Raw genomic sequence first — 25,060 nt, forward strand, 5'->3', positions numbered from 1 at the left:
CATGCTGAATATTTTGTCATGATGAAAATGAAAGAAGAATTCCCACCTAACGAATTGTATAACTGTTTGATATTCATCTTGTTAGCTGAAGAAGATTCTTTGCCTGAAATTGAAATGTTCCTTCAGATGCATTTTGTTGTTCTTGGAAACTGGTTATATTTTCAGTTTTGTTCAATACTTTTATAAAGGAGGAGCCAAGTTAGTGCTAGTCTAATAATCTTCCTTTTGATTGAATGTGTAATATTGTGATGAATAATGCTCTGTGTATAAATGTGATAATTATCATGAATCTGCAAATGGTTTCTAAGCCTTATTTATTCACATTTCTTTACAATATAACTCATGAAGTGATTGGCAAACTGGGTGTGGTCTTTGACCTCTCATGGTGGACACGTCGCTTGCTGCGTCTTCTATCCATCTATATATATACAGTCGAGAACCTGAGTGGGGTTCCTGACTACCAGGGAGGTACTTACTGTGTCTTCTGTCCCCCTATATCTGTTTTTCCAACTTGCTTTCTGTCTTTGTCTGGGTGGGGTTCCTGACCTCCCATAGTGGGCAGGGGGGTACATACTGTGTCTTCTATCCCCTTCCATATATCTGTTTTCCAACATGCTTTCTGTCTTCATCTTGGAATGAGAACATTGGAGACGCTCAAATCTTGAAGTCTTCTCCTCCAAGTCTGTTTTGGACGACCCCATTTCCTCTTGCCCTGAGGCTGGGATCTTTCACCAAAATTTAATGAGACAGATATAGTCCGGTTCTTAAACATAAAATCAACCATTTATTCAATAATGCACACTTCCTTTAAGGAATATAAATAATGATTACGTGGCAGTACTAGTCCACAAGGAACATTATCCTTTCGATGAGAATGTTAAACATTATCTTATCTATCCTTTTTTTAAAAACGGCAATAGCTTGAGCATATGAATGAATATATAATAATGCTTTAACTTTAAAGTAATGAATTACGATGAAAAAGAAATCAAAACAATGAAAATGGACTGGGTTGTTTACACCAGGTTGTATCCCCTGACCATGGTTACCGCATCAGACACTAATATTTAATATTGCTAATCACTCGCTTTGTGGAGGTTGAACTCAGTTCTCCGAACAATGAGCTAACACAAAGCTCATGTGTTGTAAGACTATAATATGGAAGTAATAATTATAATACGAGGAATGTGACATAGTTTTCTTTCGTAATGTTATATGGGATATTTCTAGTGGAAATATAGCCGTTGATAGATTATACTTTTTGGAGTGTATAGAAGAGAGGAGGTACTCCCATTCTGTTTGTTGTCATGACTTTTTTATTTTGTAATGTTATATAGGATATTTCTAGTGGAAATATAGCCGTTGGGAGATTATACTTTTTGGGGTGTATAGAAGAGAGGAGGTACTCCCATTCTGTTTGTTGTCGCAACTTTTAATTTGAAAAAATGATCCTATACAGGTGTTATTGGAATGTGAAAACATGCATTCTCACATAAACAATGATTCTACTCGGATAAAACTATTGGACCTCATTTGCATAAGCACTGAAGGTCGGCTAGACAATTTTTAAGAATACGACCTGAAGGACGAATAGACACTCCGGTGACAAATATAAACAACGGCCTTTCCATCAATTGCCTTGTGCGTATTTCACGCCTACCTCATTTGCATAAGCACTGAAGGTCCGCTAGACACTTTTTAAGAATATGACCTGAAGGACGAATAGACCTCCGTTTTTATATTGTCAATAAACATTGGTAAACCTAAAACTAAAATTTGATATTGACCATCGATTTTCACGGCTGACCTTTCCTATAAAAAACGCATCTCAAGGTTGCCAAATGCCCATACATAATTTTTAAAAATCTGTCCAAATAAAGAAAAAAACAATACAGGTAATTCTTTAAAAAAATGAATCATTTAATATTTTCATGGTTGAATCATGTTAAGCAAATGATAATGTGAATGAACATCAGTATTTGATTATCAAAAGCAACAGCTATGACACATAATTGACATAGAAATAAAAATGAAATGCTCGATAACAAAATCGTTGATCAACAGATAATAATTTTAAAAAACTTAGAAATGAGGCAACTTAGTTATAATGGCTTATTACACAAATCTCCATTCTATCTACTTTCATGATTTTGTATTTTTACAATTGTTCAACTGTCTCATTTCATTCACTGTATTTTTATTGAGAGGCTTAATGTGGCAAACACTTCCTTACACACATGACTGCAGCCGCAAAATATCGCTGATTTGCATTGCGGACACAAATTCTGCAATTTTACAAATTTTCGAGATTTTGGAGAAAAAAAAAGATTTTTTTTCTTTTAATTTGATAGCTCGTGTATAATGTGAAAGATAATTAATCAAGAGTAGATTATTTTTTACTATCTCGTTTTCTTCCTTTTTACTGGCACTGCAAATGCCGTGAAACCCTTAAAAACAAACAAATACCTTTCTCTTTCATGAACTAATTACGAGTTTTTAGGATAATTAATTACAAAGTTTTGCAAATTTTGCTGTTTTTATCTTGCAAAATTTGGGATTTATTTTCTTTAAAAAACTGCCATGTCAGACATGATTAACTTCTATTGGCAATGATTCTACCGTATAATAACTATACAGTGTAAAATGCTATCGTATAATGGCCTTATTTATAATGTTAAAAAAAAGATTATGTCAGCATATCAATAAATTGTCCAGTAAGCTGTTGCTGCTTGCTTTGTGGTTGGGGTTTATATGGCCCTTGTGACACTCGTAGGTAGGTCATTTCAACCCCAGTAAATAGGAAGATCTAAATCTTGATTCCACCAGCACCACCAGAGGACACAGATTCAAACTCTCCAAAGAAAGGTGTTCTCTAAACCTTAGGCAGAACTTTTTCTCAGTTAGGGTAGTCGACAAATGGAACCGCCTGCCTGCAACAGTTGTCGACGCCCCTTCATTGCAGGCATTCAAGTGCCGTCTTGATGCTCATTGTGAAACAGAAAAATACTGTTTGTAAAGTTAAATTCAGACACCTCCTTCCATTATGTGGCATGCCCAGTTTTGAGAGACTTGAATTATATACTTTCACGAATGCACAAGAGCAGATAAAAGGCTGTAAAAGCCTACATAAATCTGGACTTATATCATATCAAGATGATAGTGGAAAAGTTGCACATCTGCAGTTAAAAGCACCAAAGAAAAGGTAAGACTAAAGGGTATGATTCAAATTAGGGAACAAACGATTCCAAAAGATAATGTTTTCCATGAGGGAAAATGAATTTTAGTCCTCTAGTCTTAAATTGATGTTTTATAGAGATAAGTTGAGGATTCATTTGCGTAAGTTGGGAAAAAGTCTCTTGTACATTCGCCACAAAACTTACGTGATTTTGACTGTGATTTTTCACTATTCTAATTTCCAGAATATAAAGATTTTTGACCTATATAATTTATACTTGTACTAGATCAGAGCCGATTAAGTTATGATGTTTTAAAAAGACATGAAAAATATTGCAAAGCAAGATAGAGCGAAAATGTGAAATGATCTTTAAGTAAACTGGCTGAAAAGACATCTTAAGTAACTGTTTCAATAATTGATGGCATTACATTTTTTAAAAGTATGGCTTTACTTGACTTAGCCTCTTGGCTCCTGGCGAAGCATAGAGCCTCAACAGCACACTTCCATCTTCTTCTGTCCTTGGCACAGACCTTTGCCTCACTCCAGGTAAGATTGGAGATGCACAAATCTTGGTGACGGCTTCTCCTCCAAGTCTGTTTTGGACAACCCTGTTTCCACTTACCCTGCGGGTTCCATTCGAGCTTGCTTGGTTATATTATAGGACTCCTTCCCAGGGTATGGCCAAGTATAATGCAGGAAAAAAATCAAAACACTTTAAGGGCATGGAAGCAAAGACATACTGAATTACCAAAAGTCCATGAAAAAACTCTGATGAAATTTCACATTAAAAAAAAAAAAAAACAACTACAAAAAACAAAAAAAAAAACACACACCTCTAATGCCTCCCTAATGGAAAAGTACTCGGGTATGGCTAAAACTAAAAAGAACTCATCGCATCCTAAGACAGGGATAGAAAGGGAAAACTGCCCCTTCAACAGATGTAACATGTTGTCAGGGATTGATTAGGTGATATTGATTGATTGCAGAACTCTGGTCCTGAAATTGTGATCTTGACATTTTGTGCATATCATCCCACTCAATCCTACTGTTTTTTTTGTTTTCTTTGGACAGCCAGATAAGACGGCAAGAAACTGACTTAATTGCATAAGGAATGTTGGTTTCAACGACTCCATTAGGAATATTTGTGACCAAAGAATCGGAAATACGGTTCTTCATTAACATGCTAAATTTATCATGGAAAGATAAAAGTAAGAAATGAATAAGGTATTCTCTCAGTATGGCATGAAGTCAATTAATATTAAAGTGGAACAAATTTGTTAGATTTTCCATGCATATGAACTCGAGAGAGTTAACATGCTAAATTTATCATGGAAAGATAAAAGTAAGAAATGAATAAGGTATTCTCTCAGTATGGCATGAAGTCAATTATTATTAAAGTGGTCAGAATGAGAATGATGGGATTTTTTCATCACATTTACAGAAAGAATGACATATAAAAACTTCTAGTAGGAAAAATAAAAAGGAGTAAGAACTAGAGGAAGACGAAGAAAGACATACATAAAAATTCTTAATCTGGATGTCAGGTGGGCGGATGAGAGAAGTGGATTTCTATAAGAGGCTGATGACACAGAGGATTGAGAGACACGATTACAGATTTAGATCTTGATTGATTAACTGATTGGCCTTCGCTTGCTCTATTATAATACAATGACCGCAGCAACGACAGGCAGAATTGTGCCTTATTTTAAATATAATTTTGTTTACTCCCCTCGCCCCAATTTTTTTTCCTTTGGAGATTTATAGTGATATCTAATTGTTTCAACTTAGACTATCAACATATCACAATATTAGGTAACTTTAAAAAGATTTTACGAAAAAAAAATATAGACTATATATATAAAATCCCATGCAATGTATTAAACAAACATTTCAATTTCATAATTCTGTGGAATGGCACTAAAAAAATCCGTTTTATCCTTAAACCAAAATATAAATAATCCTTAAACCAAAGTAGGTGAACATCAGAAAGATGGAAATAAATTTGTTTCTTTCTCCTCTCATCTTAAATCTCTTTGTCAGCAGCTAGGAACTTGAGGTGTCCATCTTGCTGGAAGAGGTAGGATGTTGCATGGCACCAAAATGCTGACTGGCTATCATTACACTGTCAATACTGAGGTTGAAAACCGGTTGTGTTGCTCTCTGTTGATTACAAAACATATTAGTATTACTCATCCCTTCATCTTGATATTCTTTTCCATTCATACCTTCATGATTTAAGCTTTCATTTGTTTTCTGCATGTTTTAAAAGCCTGGAATTTGAAATTAATTCAAGTATGATGATCTCAATAATCATAATAACAGTTGATTTCATATAGGGTATACATCGGCCTTGGCTTGACATGAATGGTTAAAATACCAATTTTTAATCTCATATCATTCACATAGCGTAGATAATGTTTACCCACAAAGACGTACAATTTGATACTTAGCTACAGTGATGAAATGAGGGGAATGGGATTACAAATGCAGTAAAGCTAAGCACGGATGGTGGGATTTATCATGCTTTATGAGAAAAGTATGAGAGGAAATTGGAAGAGGACGATGGAGGTGGATTGGACAGACCCTTAGAAAGAATGACTCCACTATAACAAAGAAAGTATTGGACTGGAATCCTCAATGCAGAAGATCAAGGGGAAGGCCACGAGGAACACGGAGAAGATTTAAAGAAGCTGATATACAGAGAAGTGATAAGACATGGAACGAGATAAAAAAGTTAGCTCAGGATAGAGAAGGATGGAAACTGTTTGTCTGTGGCCTATCCTATACCCTGACCCAGGGTGACAAAGGCAATTATGATGATGAGAAAATTCCCTATAACTTTAATTCCCTGTGAATATGTAGGGTGGGGAGAAACAGTGACACATGTGATTGTAATCTCTGGATTTGTACAGACAAATACAAAAGTTAATTACCAAGAGAATCATTATGAATTTCAAAATCATGTGATAATGATAAGTTTGCTTGTGGTCAGGTTGTAATATAAAAAAAAATAAAATTTATTAGTACAAAAAACCCCCGAAAACAAACCCAACAAAACCTAAGATGAATTAAGTCATCCATTTGGAGCATCGAAACTATGTATTATAATTGCCGAGGAATAAAACTCCAATACGTGAAACGCCCTGTGCCCTGTTTAAACCTAGTTTTTCTGCCAGCTTTAGCCAGATGCCAAAAAGATTTCATTGAAGAGATTAAGTATTTTAAATGAATTGGGAGTGAATGAGGAAATGGGTTTTGTAGATACCAATCAGTGATGGGATCTAGTGTGTTAACTCACTCAATCCTAGAGATTTTTGATACTTTTCAAAATTGGAAAAAAAAAAGTATTAAAATGAGCATGTGCATAGATAGTTTTATTCAACTATCATTAACATATAAAAACTAAAAACATTAGCTTTGATACTATCTACGGCTATAATTTGTTTCAGAACAAATGTAATAAAAAGGCATGGGGTAAAAGTAACCCGGGAAAATTTACGGATATAGTCGGTGTTAGGGCTGAGTGAGTTAATATTATTTAAGGAGACAATAAAAGTCAGTGCATGTAAAAGAACGAAGAAAGATAGAAAGGGTGGCGAGGTTCATAGAGATAATAAATAAATTGACTGGTTATATGAAATTCCCTTTTTTTTTCATTGATAATGTTCACACATCAGGTCACTAACCAGCTTATTTGCAGGGTTCCCAACAACAATCTCCTTGGAAAGATTGCCTCCCAAAACATGCTGTGCCACTGTCAAACCACTTAAACAGTAACAAGTGTGATAGTAATCTCTGGGTCTGAAATAATGGGAACAAAATTTTGAAGAAATTCATCATTTCAGACTAAGGGAAACTGACATTTTCATATTGTAAAACCCACATAAGAAAACAACAAAGCAATAACAACTATATAAATATTTAAAACAAACTATTGCATTCATACGTATCAATTGCCTAAATTTGTAATCACAGTACAGCACGGAAATCTCAAACGAGTTGAGACCGAGTCTATTTGTTTGAGATTTCTATGTTTTCCGTGCTGAGTAGTTTAAAAGAATATGAAGAATGTGTGTGTTTATGTGGGGTGGGGTGTCATGTTCTTTATTTTACATGTTTAACAAATTTGAACAAGATGTAGTTCGATTTCACAATGATACTTTATTCTTTGACTTTTACATAGGCTGTCTATTTTGGGAACCGGGAACGGATCCTAGTTTCGCTTTCGTACGGGACAATAACAATAACATCTTCCATACACTAATTTGGTATATCTAATTATTATCGTGAATGCTTACATTTTTCAGGTATAGGAATTATATGACATCCCTCTTCTTTAAGATAAAGATTTACATTTACTATAACTCAAAGTAGGCTTTAATCTAAGCTGCTCTTAACAACAACATACAGTTATAACTGTGCACACATACTGATCCATATTTTCATTCTCGATAATGAAAAAAAATATAATAATTTGACTTAGTATGGCTAACAATATTAATGACTTATCTCTATTCTATTTAATTATTCTCGACAGTAAATTAGGTATATAATCCATATATTGTTTCTGGTTGGTAGTCCGGTAATCAAAAATGTTTCTGGTAACTGGTAGGTAATCCATTCGAAAAGGTTTGTGTTTGTTGTCTAACTAACCACAATCTATGAAATATGTACAGCTACTGCACATATGCATAGCTCTAGCAGCTTTAACTAGTGTCTAATGGACCTAGTGTGTTTTTTTTTTTTTGCAAATTGGGTGTGGACGTCGATTTTATTTCATTTTCCTTAACAATGGCCATGCCTATGATGTGTATTTTGAAGGTTTTATAACAGTACGTCCACTTCTAGTAGTGTATGGATGTGGTTTAATGGGGTGTTCCTGTGGAGACACGTTGTCTCCACGAACAGGCGTGCGTTCGTGCACTGGCTGTTCTCGCGAAGGTGAGCATGGGGGCTCGACCATCGCATTTGGAGGTTTCTCATGTGGTTTGCCTTGTGGGTCGTTGAGAGGCATTTTGTTACCGTTCGTTTTTGGCTTGTTGAAGAATGGAACGTCTCTAAGCTGGTTTCTGTTTCGACGAATATTTTGTCCAGTGTTTGATTGGACAATGTATGATCTGGGGTGTTTATGTTTGTGTACTATCTTCCCCGGTATCCATCTCTTTGTGGATTGGTCTTGGTAAACAATCGGTTGTTCGTTGTCGAGAGCTGTTAATGGGCGTGCAGCTCTATTGTAGTAGTGAGCTTGTTGTTGTTGCCTTTGTTCCAGTGCTTTGGTTGTGGAATTGAAGTTGTTTGGTTTTGTTGGTCGTCATGGAAGACCATCACTCAGGGTTCGATTGAGTAGAGTTTGTGCGGGCGATGGGGTGTTATTATCGATAGGGGTATTGCGTAGTGCAATCATTGACAGATATGGGTCTGAGTTTGATTCCATAGCTTTCAGTAAAGTTCTTTTTACAATCTTTACTTGACTCTCGATGAACCCATTACTTTGTGGGTAGTGTGGGGAGCTTGTTTCGTGTCGGATGTTGTAGCTGTTGATTAGGTCTTTGTATGCGTTGCCGATGAAGTGAGGGCCATTGTCTGATCGGATGACGGCTGGTATTCCATGTTCGCTAATTATCTGCTTTGTGAGAGTTGCCACCTTTTGGCTCGTGCTTTGGCCTCTGGGTATTTTCCTAACAAAGGGAAATTTGGAGAAGTAGTCAGACACCAGTAAGTATTCTTCCCCTTTCAGGTAGAATAAGTCTGTTCCTATGGTGTGCCATGGCCCTGGGGGTATTTCAGTCTGTACCAGTGGTTCTTTTTGTTGGGCTGGTTGGAGGGATTGGCAGGTGTTGCATGCCTTGGTGATCTCTTCGATATCTCGGTTGATGTTTCTCCAGTAGACTGAGTCCCGGGCGCGCAGTTTTGTCTTCTCAATTCCGAGATGTGGTTCATGCAGTTTCTGGAGTATCTCTTTTTTCATGGATGTGGGTATGATTACTCTGTGATTTTTCATGAGGATCCCCTCTTCCAGACCGATCTCGTCGCGGTAATTCCAGTAAGGTTTCGTGAGAACGGAGGTCTCATGTATTTTCTCAGGCCATCCCGTGAAGACGATCTCCTTGAGCGCATTCAGCTCATGGTCCTTGGCTGTCTCCTCCCGGATTCTCTGCAAGATGTTTTTGCTGAATTGAGGCATTACTTCGTGGATTTTTACATCCATGTCTTTAATTTGATCATTTTTCTCTGGTGACAGCCTGGATAAAGCATCTGCAATTTGCATGTCTTTCCCGGGGATGTAGATGAGGTTAAGATCATATGGCTGTATCCTTAACAGCATGCGTTGTAGTCTAGGGGGTGCTGCTTTCAGGTGCTTTAATTGGATCGTTGTGAGTGGCTTATGGTCAGTTTCAACAGTAAATTGTTGTCCATATACGTACGTGTGAAACCGTTCACACCCGTAGACAACAGCGAGTAGCTCTCTCTCTACGTTCGCGTACCTTGTCTCTTCGTCTGTTAATGCTTTGCTGGCGAAGGCGACTGGCTGGCCATCTTGTAGGAGTGTGGCACCCAGTCCCTTCAGTGAGCTGTCGACCTGTAATGTTATCGGCTTTTTACTGTCGAAATATGCCAGTGTTGTGTGACTTGAGATTGTTTCTTTGATTTTCCTGAAAGCGTCATCGTGGCTGGCATTCCAATCAAAGTTGTGCCCCTTTTTTATAAGATCCCTGAGGGGTGCGGTGAGGTCACTAGCTCCTTTGATGAAGGTACTCATGTATGTTGTGAGTCCAAGGAATGATTGCAGCTCCTGAGTGTTTGTCGGAGGTGCCATGTTTTGCAGTGCTGACACCTTGTCTGGATCTGGTTTTACCCCGTCTTCGGTGCATATTATTCCGTAGAATTTAATCTCTTTCTGTTTGATTTTGCATTTTTCGGGGTTCAATTTGAGACCGGTTTCTTGGCATTTGTTTATCATTCCCTTCAGGTTGTCATCATGTTCTGTTTCTGTCTTCCCGCAAACAACGATGTCATCTGAAATTCCGACGACTCCGGGGCAGCCTTCGAACGTCTGGTCGATTTTCATTTGGAAGATATCCTGACTCATCTTTAAACCGAAAGGACATCGTAAGAAACGATATCTGCCGAAAGGAGTGTTAAAGGTGGTGAGGTAGCTGGATTCTTCTTCGAGTTCAATATTCCAATATCCGCATTTTGCGTCGAGAATCGAGAAATATTTTGCCCCGGACAGTTTCGGTAGGATCTCTTCGAGTGTTGGGGTGACATAATGTTCTCTTCTTATCGCTTTATTGAGGTCCTTTGGGTCCAGGCATAATCTCAACCTGCCGTTGCTTTTCTCCCGGTATACAAGGCTGTTGACCCATTTTGTTGGTTCACCTTCACGTACTTTGGTAATTATTTCATTTTCGCACATTTCATCCAATTCCTTCTTTATTTTGTCTTTTAGCGTGATGGGTACTTTTCTTTGAGCATGTATCACCGGAGGGACATTTGGATCGACGTGTATCTTATATTTCCCCTCGAATTTGCCAATACCATTGAAAGTTTCTGGAAAGTTCTGGATCAGATTTTCTTTGGAGTCAGTTTTATTTTCCTGTATCTGGCAGTTTAGAGTAACAAGATTCAATTTCTCTGCTGATGGTAACCCCATTATTGCTGCTCCTTCGTCTTCTGTGACATAGAATGTTGCTGAATGCTTTATTTTGTTGTACTGACATTCAATTTGGCATGTTCCAAACTGTCTGATCTTATGGCCACCATAGCCAGTCAATATTTTGTGAGATGGAGTGAGTGAGGTTGGTTTCCCATCTTTGTCGATGTCGTCGGGGAACATTTGTTTGAAAAGTCTCAAGGGCAGTGCATTTCCTTGAGCGCCTGTGTCTACCTTGACTTTGAGTGTAGTTTTTGTTGTCTTGTATTGTGGCAAGTCGATTTGTATATATGCGAATGCTTCATCCCTCTTCTTTTTAGTTGAGTCTGTTGTCTGGAATTCGATGCAATCGAACATTACTTCTTCACCAGAGTCGGACTGCTCACGAACTTCGTGTACGGATTTTGATTTTGTTTGGTTGTATTTTAGCTTCCTGCAGACTTTGGCAAAATGGTTCGGTTTTTTGCAGTAGTTGCATGTTTTGTTTCGAGCAGGGCATTTCGTCGGATGGTGAGCCGTGCCACCACAGTTGAGGCAGTGAGAGAAGTTTGGTTTGGTTTGGTGAGTGGGTGCTTTGGTACCTTTTCGGTGTCCGACAGGACGGTGTCCTGAGTCTTTTCTGAAGGTATTTATATCAACATGATTGACTTGCGGCGCGTTTTGAATGCTAGATAACTGATGACCTGTTGCCTCAATTGATCGTGCTATGTCTAACGCTTTGTCCAGTTGAATGTCCTCATCTTGGAGCAACCGTTCACGTATTTTGTCGTTTTTCGTCCCGAATATGATTCTATCTCGGATGAGGGAGTTTTTTATTTCGCCATAATCACATTCCTTTGCGATCAGTCGTAATTCGGTGACAAACTGGTCTATTGTCTCATTCTCTTTTTGGAGGCGGGAGTTGAAACGATATCTGGCCATGATTGTGTTCTTTTTAGGTTGGCAGTATTCACTGAATTTGTCAAACAGCGTCTGTACTGGAGTGTCTGTTGCCAATGACCAGGTATTATAAATATCACGTCCTGCTTGTCCAATGTAAAGTAGAAAGTAGCTCGATTTTTGCTCATCTTTCTTTTCGGCTAACGGACCCGTTAGAAGGAGTTTCATATGTTGGCTCCAAGATCGCCAGTTTTCTGCGATATTGCCGCTTTCAAAATCCATGGATGGCGGTTTAAGTGCATCCATTGTGCTTCGAATGATTGAACTTGATTTTCTGACCTGACTGTTACGATAACCTTGAGTTTCTGTACTGACTGAGACTTGATTTTCTGTTCAGATTGAGATTCGATTTTCAGCGATTTTCCTACGCAATATCAATAAATAACAGTGTAAAAGGACTTATAAACTTGCCTGACACCATGTCATGTTCTTTATTTTACATGTTTAACAAATTTGAACAAGATGTAGTTCGATTTCACAATGATACTTTATTCTTTGACTTTTACATAGGCTGTCTATTTTGGGAACCGGGAACGGATCCTAGTTTCGCTTTCGTACGGGACAATAACAATAACATCTTCCATACACTAATTTGGTATATCTAATTATTATCGTGAATGCTTACATTTTTCAGGTATAGGAATTATATGACAGGGGGGGGGGGGGGGGGGGGGAGGGCACGGGCAAAGTTTAGACATGTTGTTACATTCAATAACAGATGGTATAATATATTACCCTTTTGGCCTACTATAATAAAAAGTTAACTACGCCACTACCACATCATCTCATTCATCTGTGGTGTTTCATTCATCCTGTTTTGTTGATAAAGGGGAAACCCGAAACGTTCATTTGATCTGTTTTTGTAATTAATTTGAAGCTTACATTCAACTTCACATTATTATTTATATACCCGACATTGATGGCAATTGATAGGCATAATAAATCATCTCTTAAAGTTAAAGGATACATATATGCACTTACTTTCCAGGCTTATCTATAAGTCCACCAAAGACATGTTGACAACAAATAAGTATATATTCTTGTAAAGCTTCTTGATCAAAAAGCCACCTGTTGGCGCTGAGGTTGGGGTCATCATCTACATAATAACAAAATCATATAACAGTTTGTATATTTCTTTTTCCTTATCCTTTTGGATGTATTACATCTACAGATTAACTCAGTCTAAGTCAGTGTATTTTAATGGTGATGACAAAAACTATGATTAAGAAGAGAAAGAGAAGAGACAGGAGGAGGAGGAGGAGCCCTTTCTTTATTCGACTGAAGGAAGAGGAGATTAAGATTTTAGTAAAACTTTCAATATCATGTCAAAATCATTCAAAAGATGTAGGCAGGATATACAAAATACAGAAAAATATGAACTGTTTCAATATGTCATACATTCTCATGTTTCTAAGAAAACGTGACTTGGACCACAGTAAGTAAGCTTTACCACCAAATTTTTTTCTTCTTTCTTTCTAGGCCTTGAATATCAACAAGAAATGATGACGTCATTTAATTCCAAATGTTGATTCCTAGAAGGAGCCTCGAGAATCATGTTTTAACAAAATCTCTCAATGCCTAAGATTTGAGAAGACAATCTTTTTGAGAAAAATTAGAAAAAACAAAACAAAAAATGTTTCAACCCAAAATTCATAATTTCCACATTTATTTATATGAAATGTCATAGCACACGCTCTCTAAAAACCTTTCTATAGTTTACTCACCCTCAGTGCACATAATCATGTGCATTATGGGAAATACTCCCCCTTGCCAAAATGAGTAGCATCCATCAACCAGTTTATTTGTGCGTCCTTGGAATCCACCTTCAAACTTTGTCTGCCTGTTGGCTGTCCACCTCTACAATAAAAAGCATTGCAGAAATGTATGGAATGAATTTTGAGATGAAAAATTGGCAACTAAAAAATTTATCATGTTAAAAATTCCATGAAGGAAAGCAAAATTTCTACAAAGCACAAAATGAAAATGCTGAAGAGTTTTGGGTTAAGATAAAATATATATATATATAACGGGGCATGTGCATTTAACAATAGAGCACAATATTACAGAAAATGTTATAGATTTCAATGGAGGACAACTCTTAAGACCTACCTAATCAGTCCTATTAAAAATTTCATTAAATTGCAAAAAGCCTAACAATAATGTTTTGCCTTACCATGTGAATGGTTTTTGTTTTGGTGCTTTGACACATCTTGGAACAATTTCAGTTTGATGAAAGTGCCCGAGTTCTGCAATTTGACTTGCTACAATACTTACCAAGAGAGATTTTAAGTCACATCTCTCTGTGTGACCAAGGAGCGTCAATGCAGCAATGCCGCAGAACGAATACCCTCCATGAGCTTCCATGCCGGGATAACCTGCAAATCCACCCTCGTAGGTCTGACATCTGTGTTTGAAAGACATAGCATATTAAAAACAAAACAAAACAACAATAAAACAAACAGAATTCCCCACACTCCAAAATACCAAAAAAAAAACACACCTAAAAACAAAACCCTGAAAAAACCCCAAACCAAAAAATACCACAAAATAAACAAAGCGAATTTATGTTAAATGAAATGCTGTACTCACAGTTTAATTTCCAAAGTTAGTAGTGTGTATATAAAGTTCTCTTACGTGCCTCTTTTATAAAATAACTGTATTTCACTAAAGGGTAAAAAAATAAAGCATGCATTGAAAGAAAAAGTGATTTCAGTATCTCTGGAAAGCTCAGCAATATAGAAAGTAAGTCTATAATCAAAACGTAAAACAAAATTTGAACATGATAGCCCATAACATTTTTTTATTCAGAAAAGTGAGTGGAGCAGGCACTTATGTTGATAATAACAAGAAATGAAGTGAGTAGGAAAGTGCCAGAAGACAACAGAGAATAAAATCTTCACAGCGACAATGAGGGCTCGAACCCGCGACCTTACTGCTACGACAACTCTGCTTGGCCGGAGGGATAGAGACTCTACCGTATGAGTTATCCACAACCCCGAGTTGATTGTGACCATCATGCTAACATGGCCTCCATATTTTTCTTGATCTAAGGAGACCCAGTAACCTCTTTACTGTTGGGTGAATAGACTGGTAGGGAAAAAAAAATTCTGTATACAGAATCGAATTCAGCTAATCTAAGTTGGAAAGCAAGTACCCAACCATTAGAAAACAGGTGCACATCCCAATAACACTTCTTAAATTTTGACCACTTAAACCCAGATATACATATTCAACATGATAATTTTCGGAAAATTTTTGTTGTTGAAATAGAAGAAACAAGGGTTGAAAAACGTGAAAGCCTTTTTTATCTTATACTTAAACTATCAGTTTAATTCAGATTTCATGAACGTAATGTATAACCAAAGCTAAAACTTCAATGCATAATAATCATTAATATTTGGTAAGTTACTGAGTTTAAAATCAAATTATATGTTGATTGTTGTAAGTTAGAAGGTACACAAATATATGAACTTTGCAGTTGTCAAGTGATAAAAATCTGACAGGGCAACAATACCTAGCAACAAAGTCTTCCGCCCCTTCAACAAGTTCCTTGTTCATGATGTTTGTCAGTCTTGCACTGCTAAGAGCACAGTAAACTCCTCTGAAAATGTCAGATAATAGTGATTAAAAAGTGAACAATCAACCATAAAAGTAAATTGACTTAACAGATTCCAAATATTCCTTAAATATTTATTCAATTCAATTGAGATAAATTAGTAACATGCCAATAGCTGAATACTTAAGAGGTGATAAAAAAAGTAACAAGACATTTAAATTTATTAATGATTACAATTTTAAAAAAAGCGGAAAGACGAAGAGACACCCATTATATGATATTAATTTGGGTGGCCATAAATATTATGCTGCCTGAAGATGTAGGAGTGTAAAACATATTGAAAGAATACAAATTATGACAGCTTAAAAAATATAATGAAATTTATTACAAGGTTAAAACTATGCATCTCCATCTTGTATTTTTTAAAACTCTTATTTGTTCAATGATCTGATAGGCCTAGATTTGAGTGCTGCCTTTGGTATTTTCAAACGTAATTCACAGACAAGAAAATTCAATCACTATTTATGGATTACAAGGATGTCTCCTGTTGACATTAGTTGGCTGCTTGAGGGATTATTTCAATTATTTAAGGTGGAATTCTTTTTTAAATGGTCTGTGATTTCAAGATTTCAATAAAATTTGAATCTGTGAGTTACTCACAGCAGAATCAACTATGAGGGTTGATATTAGAGAGTGTTGAAGTGTTTTGACGTTCTTCATTTGAAGATGTCCAAGTTTCATACATACTTAAAACAATATAGATAACTTACATGCAGTAAAAATTCATGCTCATATTAAAGAGTAACCATCTGACCCTCGCTAATATATAAATTAATATATGTAATTTTAACAAAACTTTGCCTTTTATTTATCTAATATTTACATTTTATAGACTGTTTTGAGCCAAAAGACCCCCCCCCCCCACAAAAAAAAAAAAACACAAAAAAAAACAACAAAGAATGCAAGAAAATTATCCAAATAACTAAAACAATATACAATATTATTCAAATTTTAGAAATATTATTCCATGTACATAATACAAACCTTATATCTTCTTCTCCCCCTTCATGCATCAAAAAAGCACCATCTTTAGTCTTCAGTCTCATTAGAAACTTGAACAATGTTTCCCTAAAATAAAAAAAAAATGGTGTTTCAATTTATATTAATTTTGAAAAGGTCACGATAAGCAAAGTTGGATGGACTATGTTTCAAATCGTTAAACGTAGGATAGTCAAAAAATCTAACAAATGAAATCTACCATCAGCAGTCTGTTCTGCTTTCCTTCAGAAAAAAATATTTTACTTACGCTCTTCGCACTTGACAACTTGGAAATGTCTATTGAGCTCAAACCTTAATCAACTATGACATAAACTCACTGGCCCTTGCCACGTTCATTTAAAAAAAAATAAAACAGAGAGGGGTTTCATATCCATTTTTTAAAATTTTCATCTCACACCCAAAAATTTCACTTTCATATTTTCAAAATAAAGAACTAATATCATCATGCAGCATCATTTGATGTACATGAAAATCTAACTAGAAATAGAGGACAATTTTAACATCTGCCAAATTATTATTTTTCTCCATCTATTATACAACTTAAAAGTAGCCTACAGTCCAAGCCAGTTTTTTGGGACGGCTCTGTTCCCAACGAATAGTTCCAATTAAGCAGTGTCCCAATTAAGAGGCTGCCATGAAATTGAGTGACATTTCAAGTCTTAATAAAAAACAAATGACACCTTAATCTACATTTAATAATGAGAGAAAATCTGCACAAAACAATTAATGAATATGCCACTCATAATGGTTGCATAAATAAGCAATGGAATAAGAATGCATTGTCTACCCATTCGTCTCATTGAACAAACAAACCATTTGTTATTTGGTGGTGACAGCCTTGATGCTCATTACCTGTCACACCATTGGTCAGTTGACCTATGACCATGAGCTTGACGATGGCAATTGATGACACTGACTAGGGATAGAGGTAAATTCTATTGTTCACATTTCCATGATAACTATGATGAACGGTTGGACCCTAAGCACACCAAGGTTCGACCATATACCCGATTGGCTGTCACTAACAGGGGATGTGAGTCAAGAATCGAGATGTCTACCCCTATTAAAACCAGGCCTGCATCTGCCCCTCTGAAAAAATTGTCTGAAAATCCGCGAGACGTAATTGGGTCCGGGACCAGGGCTCTGCCCTGGTAGGGGGTCAGGGGGACTTTTTCAATATAACGTGAGCAAAGATCCCCATTTCCCGGAATACTTTCTTAGAATTTTACCAATTCAATAGGCTGTGAAACAAAATGAAAAAATATACTTAGGTCAAAAAGAGCCTTCCGGTGGAACAAAATTGCCGGAAATGCCGGCAAATTTATAGGCCAGTAAAAGAGAATGGTCCACATCACTGATATCAAGCTGCAAACCCTCGCTTATATCGACAAAGAGGAAATCACTGCGAACAACAGGATTCCCCACAATAGTCAATTACAGTCAAAAACTGGGACAAGATCACAAGTACTGGTCCACGTACCACGTCGTTATATTCACTGGTTTCACCACACCCTTTTTTCCCCACCATCTTGAAAACACAGTTATTTCATTTTGATTCTTAATATTATACACATTTATATTTACTACTGCTCACATATACCGTTTTTTGTTCTGGTTGCAAATTTTTATTGTACGTTTATTATGTATTTCTGAAAGGATGAAAATATATTATCCTTATCATACTTATACACACAACCACAAAAGCATAAAAGTACATGCACACCCACACTCACACGCACAGATAAGAAAGAATTCATTAAAAAAAATAAATTCAAAAGAACAGAAAGACAACATTAAAAATAAACAAAGAGAATACACAACCCCCCATCCCCCTCCCCTGCATTAAAAAAAAAAATTACAAAAAAACAAAAAAACAAAAAACACCCAAATATTCCCCTTAATTAATCTTATTACTCATCAGCAGTTACCTATTTATCACATCCAGTGCCTTCTCTGTGACATTGCCAAGAATACATAAGGCATTCACAGCTGCATACGTTGGGGCAAGATGGGCAAGCTGACCCGGACCACCTGCAATTAATAAATTTTACTGTCACAAAAAGGGTTGACATCTAGCTTATTAAAAAAAAATATTTTTTTAAATAAAAAAATTGAGAAGAATACATAAGGCATTCACAGCTGCATACGTTGGGGCAAGATGGGCAAGCTGACCCGGACCACCTGCAATTAATAAATTTTACTGTCACAAAAAGGGTTGACATCTAGCTTATTAAAAAAAAAAATTTTTTTAAATAAAAAAATTGAGCTTTATATAATGCAATATCCACTAAATGTACTCAAAGTGCTTTACAAGGGGTCCCTGGTCAACAGCAATATTTAACATGTAGGATGGGACATGCCGCCTGTTAGGCGATATTACAATTTTTCGGACAAAGACAACGCTGTTAACGGCCAGGTACTCATTTTACACCAGAGTACAGTGAGAGAAAGTGAGTAAAGAGCCTTTTCCAAGGACTCAACTATGCGCCAAGCGCGAGGCTTGAACCCAGGACCTTCCGATTCGAAAGCGAGTGTCATACCACAAGACCACATAGCTGCACTAATTGTCTGAGGAGGCAAGATTTCTGCGAATGACAATGGAATCATTAGAAGGGCATCCAAAGCAACCAATTCCATTGCTTTGACACCTTGTTCGCGAAATGTTGCCTTCGTAATATCACAAAGATAAGCAATGATGCATTCCTTGTCAAAGCATATAAAAATATAACTGAGAAGTTGCGAGATGATATCTCTGTGCACAAAGAGTGAGAGACATCAACTGTCTGTTCTTCCCACCACCATCAGCCTTTTTAATTCAAAACTGTGACCTGTTGTCTTTCAACACCCGCCATTTTCATTTAAAAATGATTACATCGTTTTCCATTGTTAGTAAAAAAGTGTCGTTGATTTGCACAAAATTTAATTTTTATTTAATCTACATTTAATATACAGTTCTACATAATATATTATATTTTTATTTATTAATATCATAAATGCACTTGTATTATTATTTTTATTTTTAAAAAATGAACTATATTGCTTTATAAAATTATGTAAACATGAATTACAAGAAAAAAAATTAAAAAAGGGTTATACATTTTTATTACGCTTATTTATTCTTTCTTGTAATTCATGTTTGTAAACCCTATTTTCTCATGGATGAATAAAGTTTATTCATACATTCATTTAAGATTTCAATAACATGACAACAACAACAACAATAATGATTATGATGGAAGTGACAACTACAACAATAATAATAATAATAATAATAATAATAATAATAATAATAATAATAATAATAATAATAATAATACTAATAATAATAATAATAGTAATAATAATAATAACAACTACAACAATAATAATAAATAAATAATAATTACTCTTAGTAAAAGTCACACTCAAAAATATCATGTCTCAAAATTCAATAAATAAAATAAATAATGCTAATACCATAGCACATTACAGAGGTCTTTCACTAAGTTTAAATGCAACATAAACTACCATTCCTCCAACAAGAAGCGTGGAGTTGAATGTGATAAGAGTAAGATCCTATTTTAAAAAATCATTTAGGCATTCAGATGAAAAAGCACGAACTATAATTTGCTAACACATTATTCAAACCGAATGACTGAATCAAAAAAAACAAAAAAAAAACCCTATAAATTTACACTCAAACTACAAAACATCATACTGTTATTTGAAACTCACCGGCAAAACCACCTTCTGGGTCTTGACATCGAGACAGAAAGTCAGCAACACTGAAAAATGAAAAAAAGAATACACCAAATTGTGCTTAAAACTTACATGTGAATATTACTTTCCCATGAATATTTGAATTAAATAAAATAAAAAAATCAAACAACAACCCCCTCTCTGTCCACGCCCTCAAAAAGATAAAAATCTTGAGAAAAACAAACGAAAAACAAAAAAAACAAAACAAACAAACCCGTGAGTGCTCATCAAACAATCATAAATGAATTCTTTGACTGAAAAACGGTTGGGGCAATCAAAAACACATGATCAAGTGTACCTGAGTGCTTCCTCTTCTGAGATGGTTGCTTCCAAAAGTTCCAAGCTGTGAAGGATCCAGTAACATATCCAAGGTCGACTGGCATCGAGACACTGTATTGATCAAGTATTAAGCAACAATATAATTTCAAATAAAAGTCAAGAGGCTCAATGGGTGTCCAGTGATATATCTCACAGTCACGTATACTGTACTCTCATAAAACAATGATATGTGTGTAAGATTTATATTGATAGATTTAAAGAACGACATTTAGCTTCATAAATTACATTCTAAGCTATTAAGAAAAATAATTTTAAGTATAAGGATTAAACCATATATGGCCTTTCTATCTAACTTCTATTCAAACGCATCTTCTTATTAATAAAGAAGATCTGAATTTAAAACAAAAACAAAACAAACTGAAAACATAATATAAATAAATCATATATTTGATAAAAAATGAATATCAAAATCATTGCAATGACTCAAAAATACCACAAACCTCATAGGAACTAGATAAGTGCTTAAGACCTTTACGAAGAAAAGATTTATGGGATTCTCGTTCAAGGAGTGGAACACTGGTGAAGAGAGGTCAAAATCATTTCCATAAGATCCTTAATAATAAGTTACCACAACGATATCAACATAATAACATAAAACATGGTTAAAATACAATTTAAAAAAAATAGGAACAAGTCATAGTTGACAAGACAGTGTATGTAACACGCCAGGCATAAGTGTGAATAATAAGTAATCATGCAGATGAAGAAGAAATTAATTACTTTTAACTATTCAATCTTATTCTTTTATCAATATTTAGCCTTTCTTTTCATGTTATCTAGATGATTTGTATGTAAGTCTCAAGGTTTGGCAGTTCATGTTATCTAGATGATTCGTATGTAAGTCTCAAGGTTTGGCAGTTTATGTTATCTAGATGATTCGTATGTAAGTCTCAAAGTTTGGCAGTTCATGTTATCTAGATGATTCATATTGAAATCTCACGGTTTGGCAGTTCATGTTATCTAGATGATTCGTATGTAAGTCTCAGGTTTGGCAGTTTATGCTGCTGCCACACCTGTAACTCTTTTGATCCAGACCATTTTTTGGAATGATGCCAATAAGATACTCATCTTAGACAAGTCCAACACTATTTTCATTCCAGACACTTTCTTTTGACTAAAGACCACAAGGCAGCAATTTCATCCACTAGTCTCTCTCCGTACATTTTTACGTCTCCAGACTTCTTGAAGCCCTAAACCAATCAACTATTGATTGCTTTGAAAGCCTAAAAGTAACAACAGTCAAGTCCAACAAGTTGTGGGTGGAATTGATGATGAGTATTGTATAAGACTATAAGAGTGCTACGAACTCGACCCTAATATACTCAAGATATTTCTAAATATAAAGTTATGTACTTTAAGTTATTCAGAAATGAAAATGTATATGAAAAAAAGCATTTTTTTGTAAATTTACATTTTTTCACAACGGTCAATAATTGCGATATATATTTGTTTTTTTGTGTCAAAGATACATTGATTCTAATAGGCAATAAGCAGTTTATGTTACACACAAGGCGCAGTGGCCGAATGGTATTAGGCAATGCACTGTGACTTGGAAGGATCTGGGTTCGAGCCCTGCTTCAGGCATTTTTTTCCTTGGGGAAGATTATTAACCCCTATTTTGCTCACTTTGGACAATATGGGTGATTCATGTGGACATCAGATGTTTCTTTGATGGAATATCTATCTATATTTGTTTATTAAATGCCTACGCAAGGGCATATTTTTTTGTCACTCCAGTCAGAGTTGTTAACTTTTAAAAATCAATCAATCAATCCATTTTGTAAGCAATAAAGATGGAAACTGTTTGCTTGAATCGAAGGGTATGCACATAACTCAATACTGATCATATTATTGTATACAAAGACAAACATACAATGACTTCCTCCCTTGAGGCAATTGTGGACAGTGTAAGTCTTTTAAAACTTTCTATTCGAAAACAAATTGTATTGAGTGAAATTGGCCATGATAAAGAAAAAACTCTGTATTTTATGATTGAAAAAAGTATGATTAATTTTTTTTTTACATATGAATATGAAGCACATCTTCATGACTTAAACATGGACAACAAATTCCATAAATAAATATTAATGACTAAGTATCTATCAACACCAGAGATCGAGTTTCAGTTAAAATGTAAGAGGAGAAATAAAAGTATGTATGAGATAACATTTTATTCACATGAAAAAGTTTGAAAAACAATGGGCTTCAACAATAAATACTAACACAACAAATGTTTGAAAACATTAAAAATTAAGTTCATAACTTAGCCTCACTCACTCTGAATAAACATTAAGGGAACTCTTGAAGCTCTTGTAACATTTCTGAATGCTGTCTTCGACTTGTTTCTGAAAATAAAAAATGACATTAATTAAAAAATGATCTTCCTTTTTCTTCAAATGTAAACAAAGGCCCTAAATATATTCCTGACCACTGCTCTCTAGGTTAAATGATGAGCACTATGAGCATGATCCAGCTAAGTTTTATCTCACCCGCTCTGCATGAAAAACAATTTTGGCATGCTGAGCTGCCAGTCTTGATTTCAAGGAATAGTTTCATTTCTTGGAAATAAGTGTTGAGGGACGAAGGAGCTGGCATGTCCACAACAAATGTTACTTTCCTCAGGATTTGAATGATGCTTAAAAGGAAATTACTGATAAAAGAAGATAACATTGCCAGTTAGACTATTGCTTTGCATTTCATTGAGTACGATAATACATGGAAATGCTTTATATACATGTTCATACAGTCTAATTGTGGGAAATTCTTTAACCATGATGTGGACGAAATTATCCATGGTAGGTTGAGTGCCAAGTTGACGAATTCATCCCATGTCTTCATCATTTTTCTTTTCAGTTGTTTACTACTTAAAATAACTGGCAACGGTTTCTCACTTACAAGATACCTTGACTATTTAAATGAATGTTTGAAGCGTATTTACTGCAAAATTAGTGGTTTTGAAGAGTATATTTACTGTTAAAACGATACAAGTCAAGATATACAGTTGACTCTGTTTAATCGCACACCCTCTGGAGTTCTGCTTAGTGTGTCGATTAAGCGGAATGTGCGATTAAGCGGAGAAGCTAATAATAACATCTAAACCCAGTGTTCATATGCAATTCATGTAGGACCTTCCCTTCTGGGATTTCTACAACATGGCGTCTAAACTTCACTATAAATCTGACCGCTTAGTTTCCCGCTGTTCCGAGCGCCGACGTAACCTCACCCGACAGGTAACCGGGGTCAACAGTGGTCAGCCAATCAATTCCCAGAACGTAGATTTGACGTGCATTGGGTGATACGAATGGATGATTTCCGTAGCAATTAACCTCACGATCTTCGTGACGATGCAATTACACCCGAAATACAAAGAATTCTCGCAGACCTCCTCTTTCCATCAGTCCAACTTTTATTTCAATACCTCCAGTACTTATTCCACAAGCCGTGATTCAAATTCACCCATTTTTCTATAACATTTAAATAAAATTACTTGTAATTACCTCAGGATTATAAAAAAACGTTCCTATAAATTTCAAAATTTTTTGATGTGATTCACAAGGCACAAGTTTTACTACGAAATGAGGTAAGTTTCATTTAATCTTCAGTTTTCATTATTTTGTAACGATTATTTTTCCGCGGTAGGTCAGGTAATAATGATATTACTTCTTTAGCCTTGTTATTGAAACGTAATATTTCGCTGCAGTTTTATTGTTAATTATATTTTTTTTCTATTTTTTCAATGATCAGTTAATTTGATTTTTATATTGCATAATTTGAATTATCTTGCTAAAGTTTAATTTTAAATGGCATTGTGTGTTGGGCCTCAACTTAACTCAACTGCTAGAGCATTAGACTACGTGTAAATGATCCAAGTTCAATTTCAAAATATGTTAGAATTTTCCTGCTCCCCCTTTCTTTCACCAAATTGGGTGAAGTATATGGGTATCTTGTTCCAAATTTTATGTGGGGCCAATGATGGCCATCTGACAGCCTTGGTCGCGATACCGTGCGTAGCAAATGCCCCATTCTGTGTGCACGTAATTCTAATTACCGTAGTAGTAACGTGTGTACAGGCAGCCAAATTGAAATAAAATAATAAACATCAATAATGTGTTTTTAATTTTTAACAGTCAGGCACAGTTGGTGGGAATTCAAACTATAGGTCACGGCTTCGATCCAGAGCGGTTAAGATTTTTCTTTAATTAATATGTTAGATCTATGTCTGAGTTCATTACGAGTCAAGGAGTTCTTACACCCGACTGTTCACCTGGGTATGAGAATGAGCCCAATTTATTTTTGCATATTTTCCCCGACTGCAATTCAAACTCAATTCTTTTACCTGTTCAGTTGAAGTGTGTGTTTCGTTACCCTCATTATCATATTGAAGGTTCCAAAAACTATCTGAGACGCATCGTATTGGTCTTACTTCTACGTCATTCATAATTTTAAATCTTAGCTTTCCAACAAGATGTTCGACAGTACCAGGTAAATTCACAGCAGACACCCATTAATCATGTATTATTTTCTTTCGTTTCACGCGCTTCTCTATCAAATTTTAAGATTCTTTTACATGACAAAACTTATTTTTCAGATTGAAGAATAT

At 35.5% G+C, this 25,060-nt stretch overlaps 1 protein-coding gene across 2 annotated transcripts; it reads right to left on the reverse strand.

Annotated features, from left to right (window-relative positions):
- Positions 1-1,899: 1,899 nt before the first annotated feature.
- LOC144969229 (protein farnesyltransferase subunit beta-like) lies at positions 1,900-25,051 on the reverse strand. 2 transcript variants are annotated; one of them, XR_013644740.1, is made up of 14 exons: positions 24,797-25,051; positions 22,738-22,805; positions 20,901-20,976; positions 20,420-20,511; positions 20,098-20,147; positions 18,312-18,414; positions 16,369-16,452; positions 15,283-15,369; positions 14,043-14,172; positions 13,493-13,625; positions 12,750-12,864; positions 6,862-6,976; positions 2,620-5,335; positions 1,900-2,403 (listed from the first exon to the last, which is right to left on the reverse strand). XR_013644740.1 is itself a non-coding variant. In XM_078908342.1 (13 exons), exons 1-13 carry the CDS (start codon positions 24,896-24,898, stop codon positions 5,219-5,221), a joined length of 1,272 nt encoding a protein of 423 aa, XP_078764468.1. In that variant the 5' UTR covers positions 24,899-25,007; the 3' UTR covers positions 1,900-5,218. The 2 variants fall into 2 exon arrangements, 1 of the variants encoding a protein (XP_078764468.1); XM_078908342.1 differs by having other exon boundaries at positions 1,900-5,335; positions 24,797-25,007.
- Positions 25,052-25,060: the final 9 nt, after the last annotated feature.

Source organism: Berghia stephanieae, chromosome 1, assembly GCF_034508935.2.
Source record: "Berghia stephanieae isolate SIO BIC M18660-M18661 chromosome 1, UCSD_Bste_1.3, whole genome shotgun sequence".
In the NCBI taxonomy this organism is placed as follows: domain Eukaryota; kingdom Metazoa; phylum Mollusca; class Gastropoda; order Nudibranchia; family Aeolidiidae; genus Berghia; species Berghia stephanieae.

Excerpts from the sequence above, each read along its gene's own strand:
- LOC144969229 (XM_078908342.1), bottom strand. The coding sequence starts at position 24,898 with ATGAATGACGTAGAAGTAAGACCAATACGATGCGTCTCAGATAGTTTT. Across the intron at positions 16,453-18,311 it reads GCACTGGATGTGATAAATAG|GGAAACATTGTTCAAGTTTC; the intron begins GTAACTGCTGAT and ends TTTTTATTTTAG. Across the intron at positions 13,626-14,042 it reads GTGACTTAAAATCTCTCTTG|AGGTGGACAGCCAACAGGCA; the intron begins GTAAGTATTGTA and ends TTTTTATTGTAG.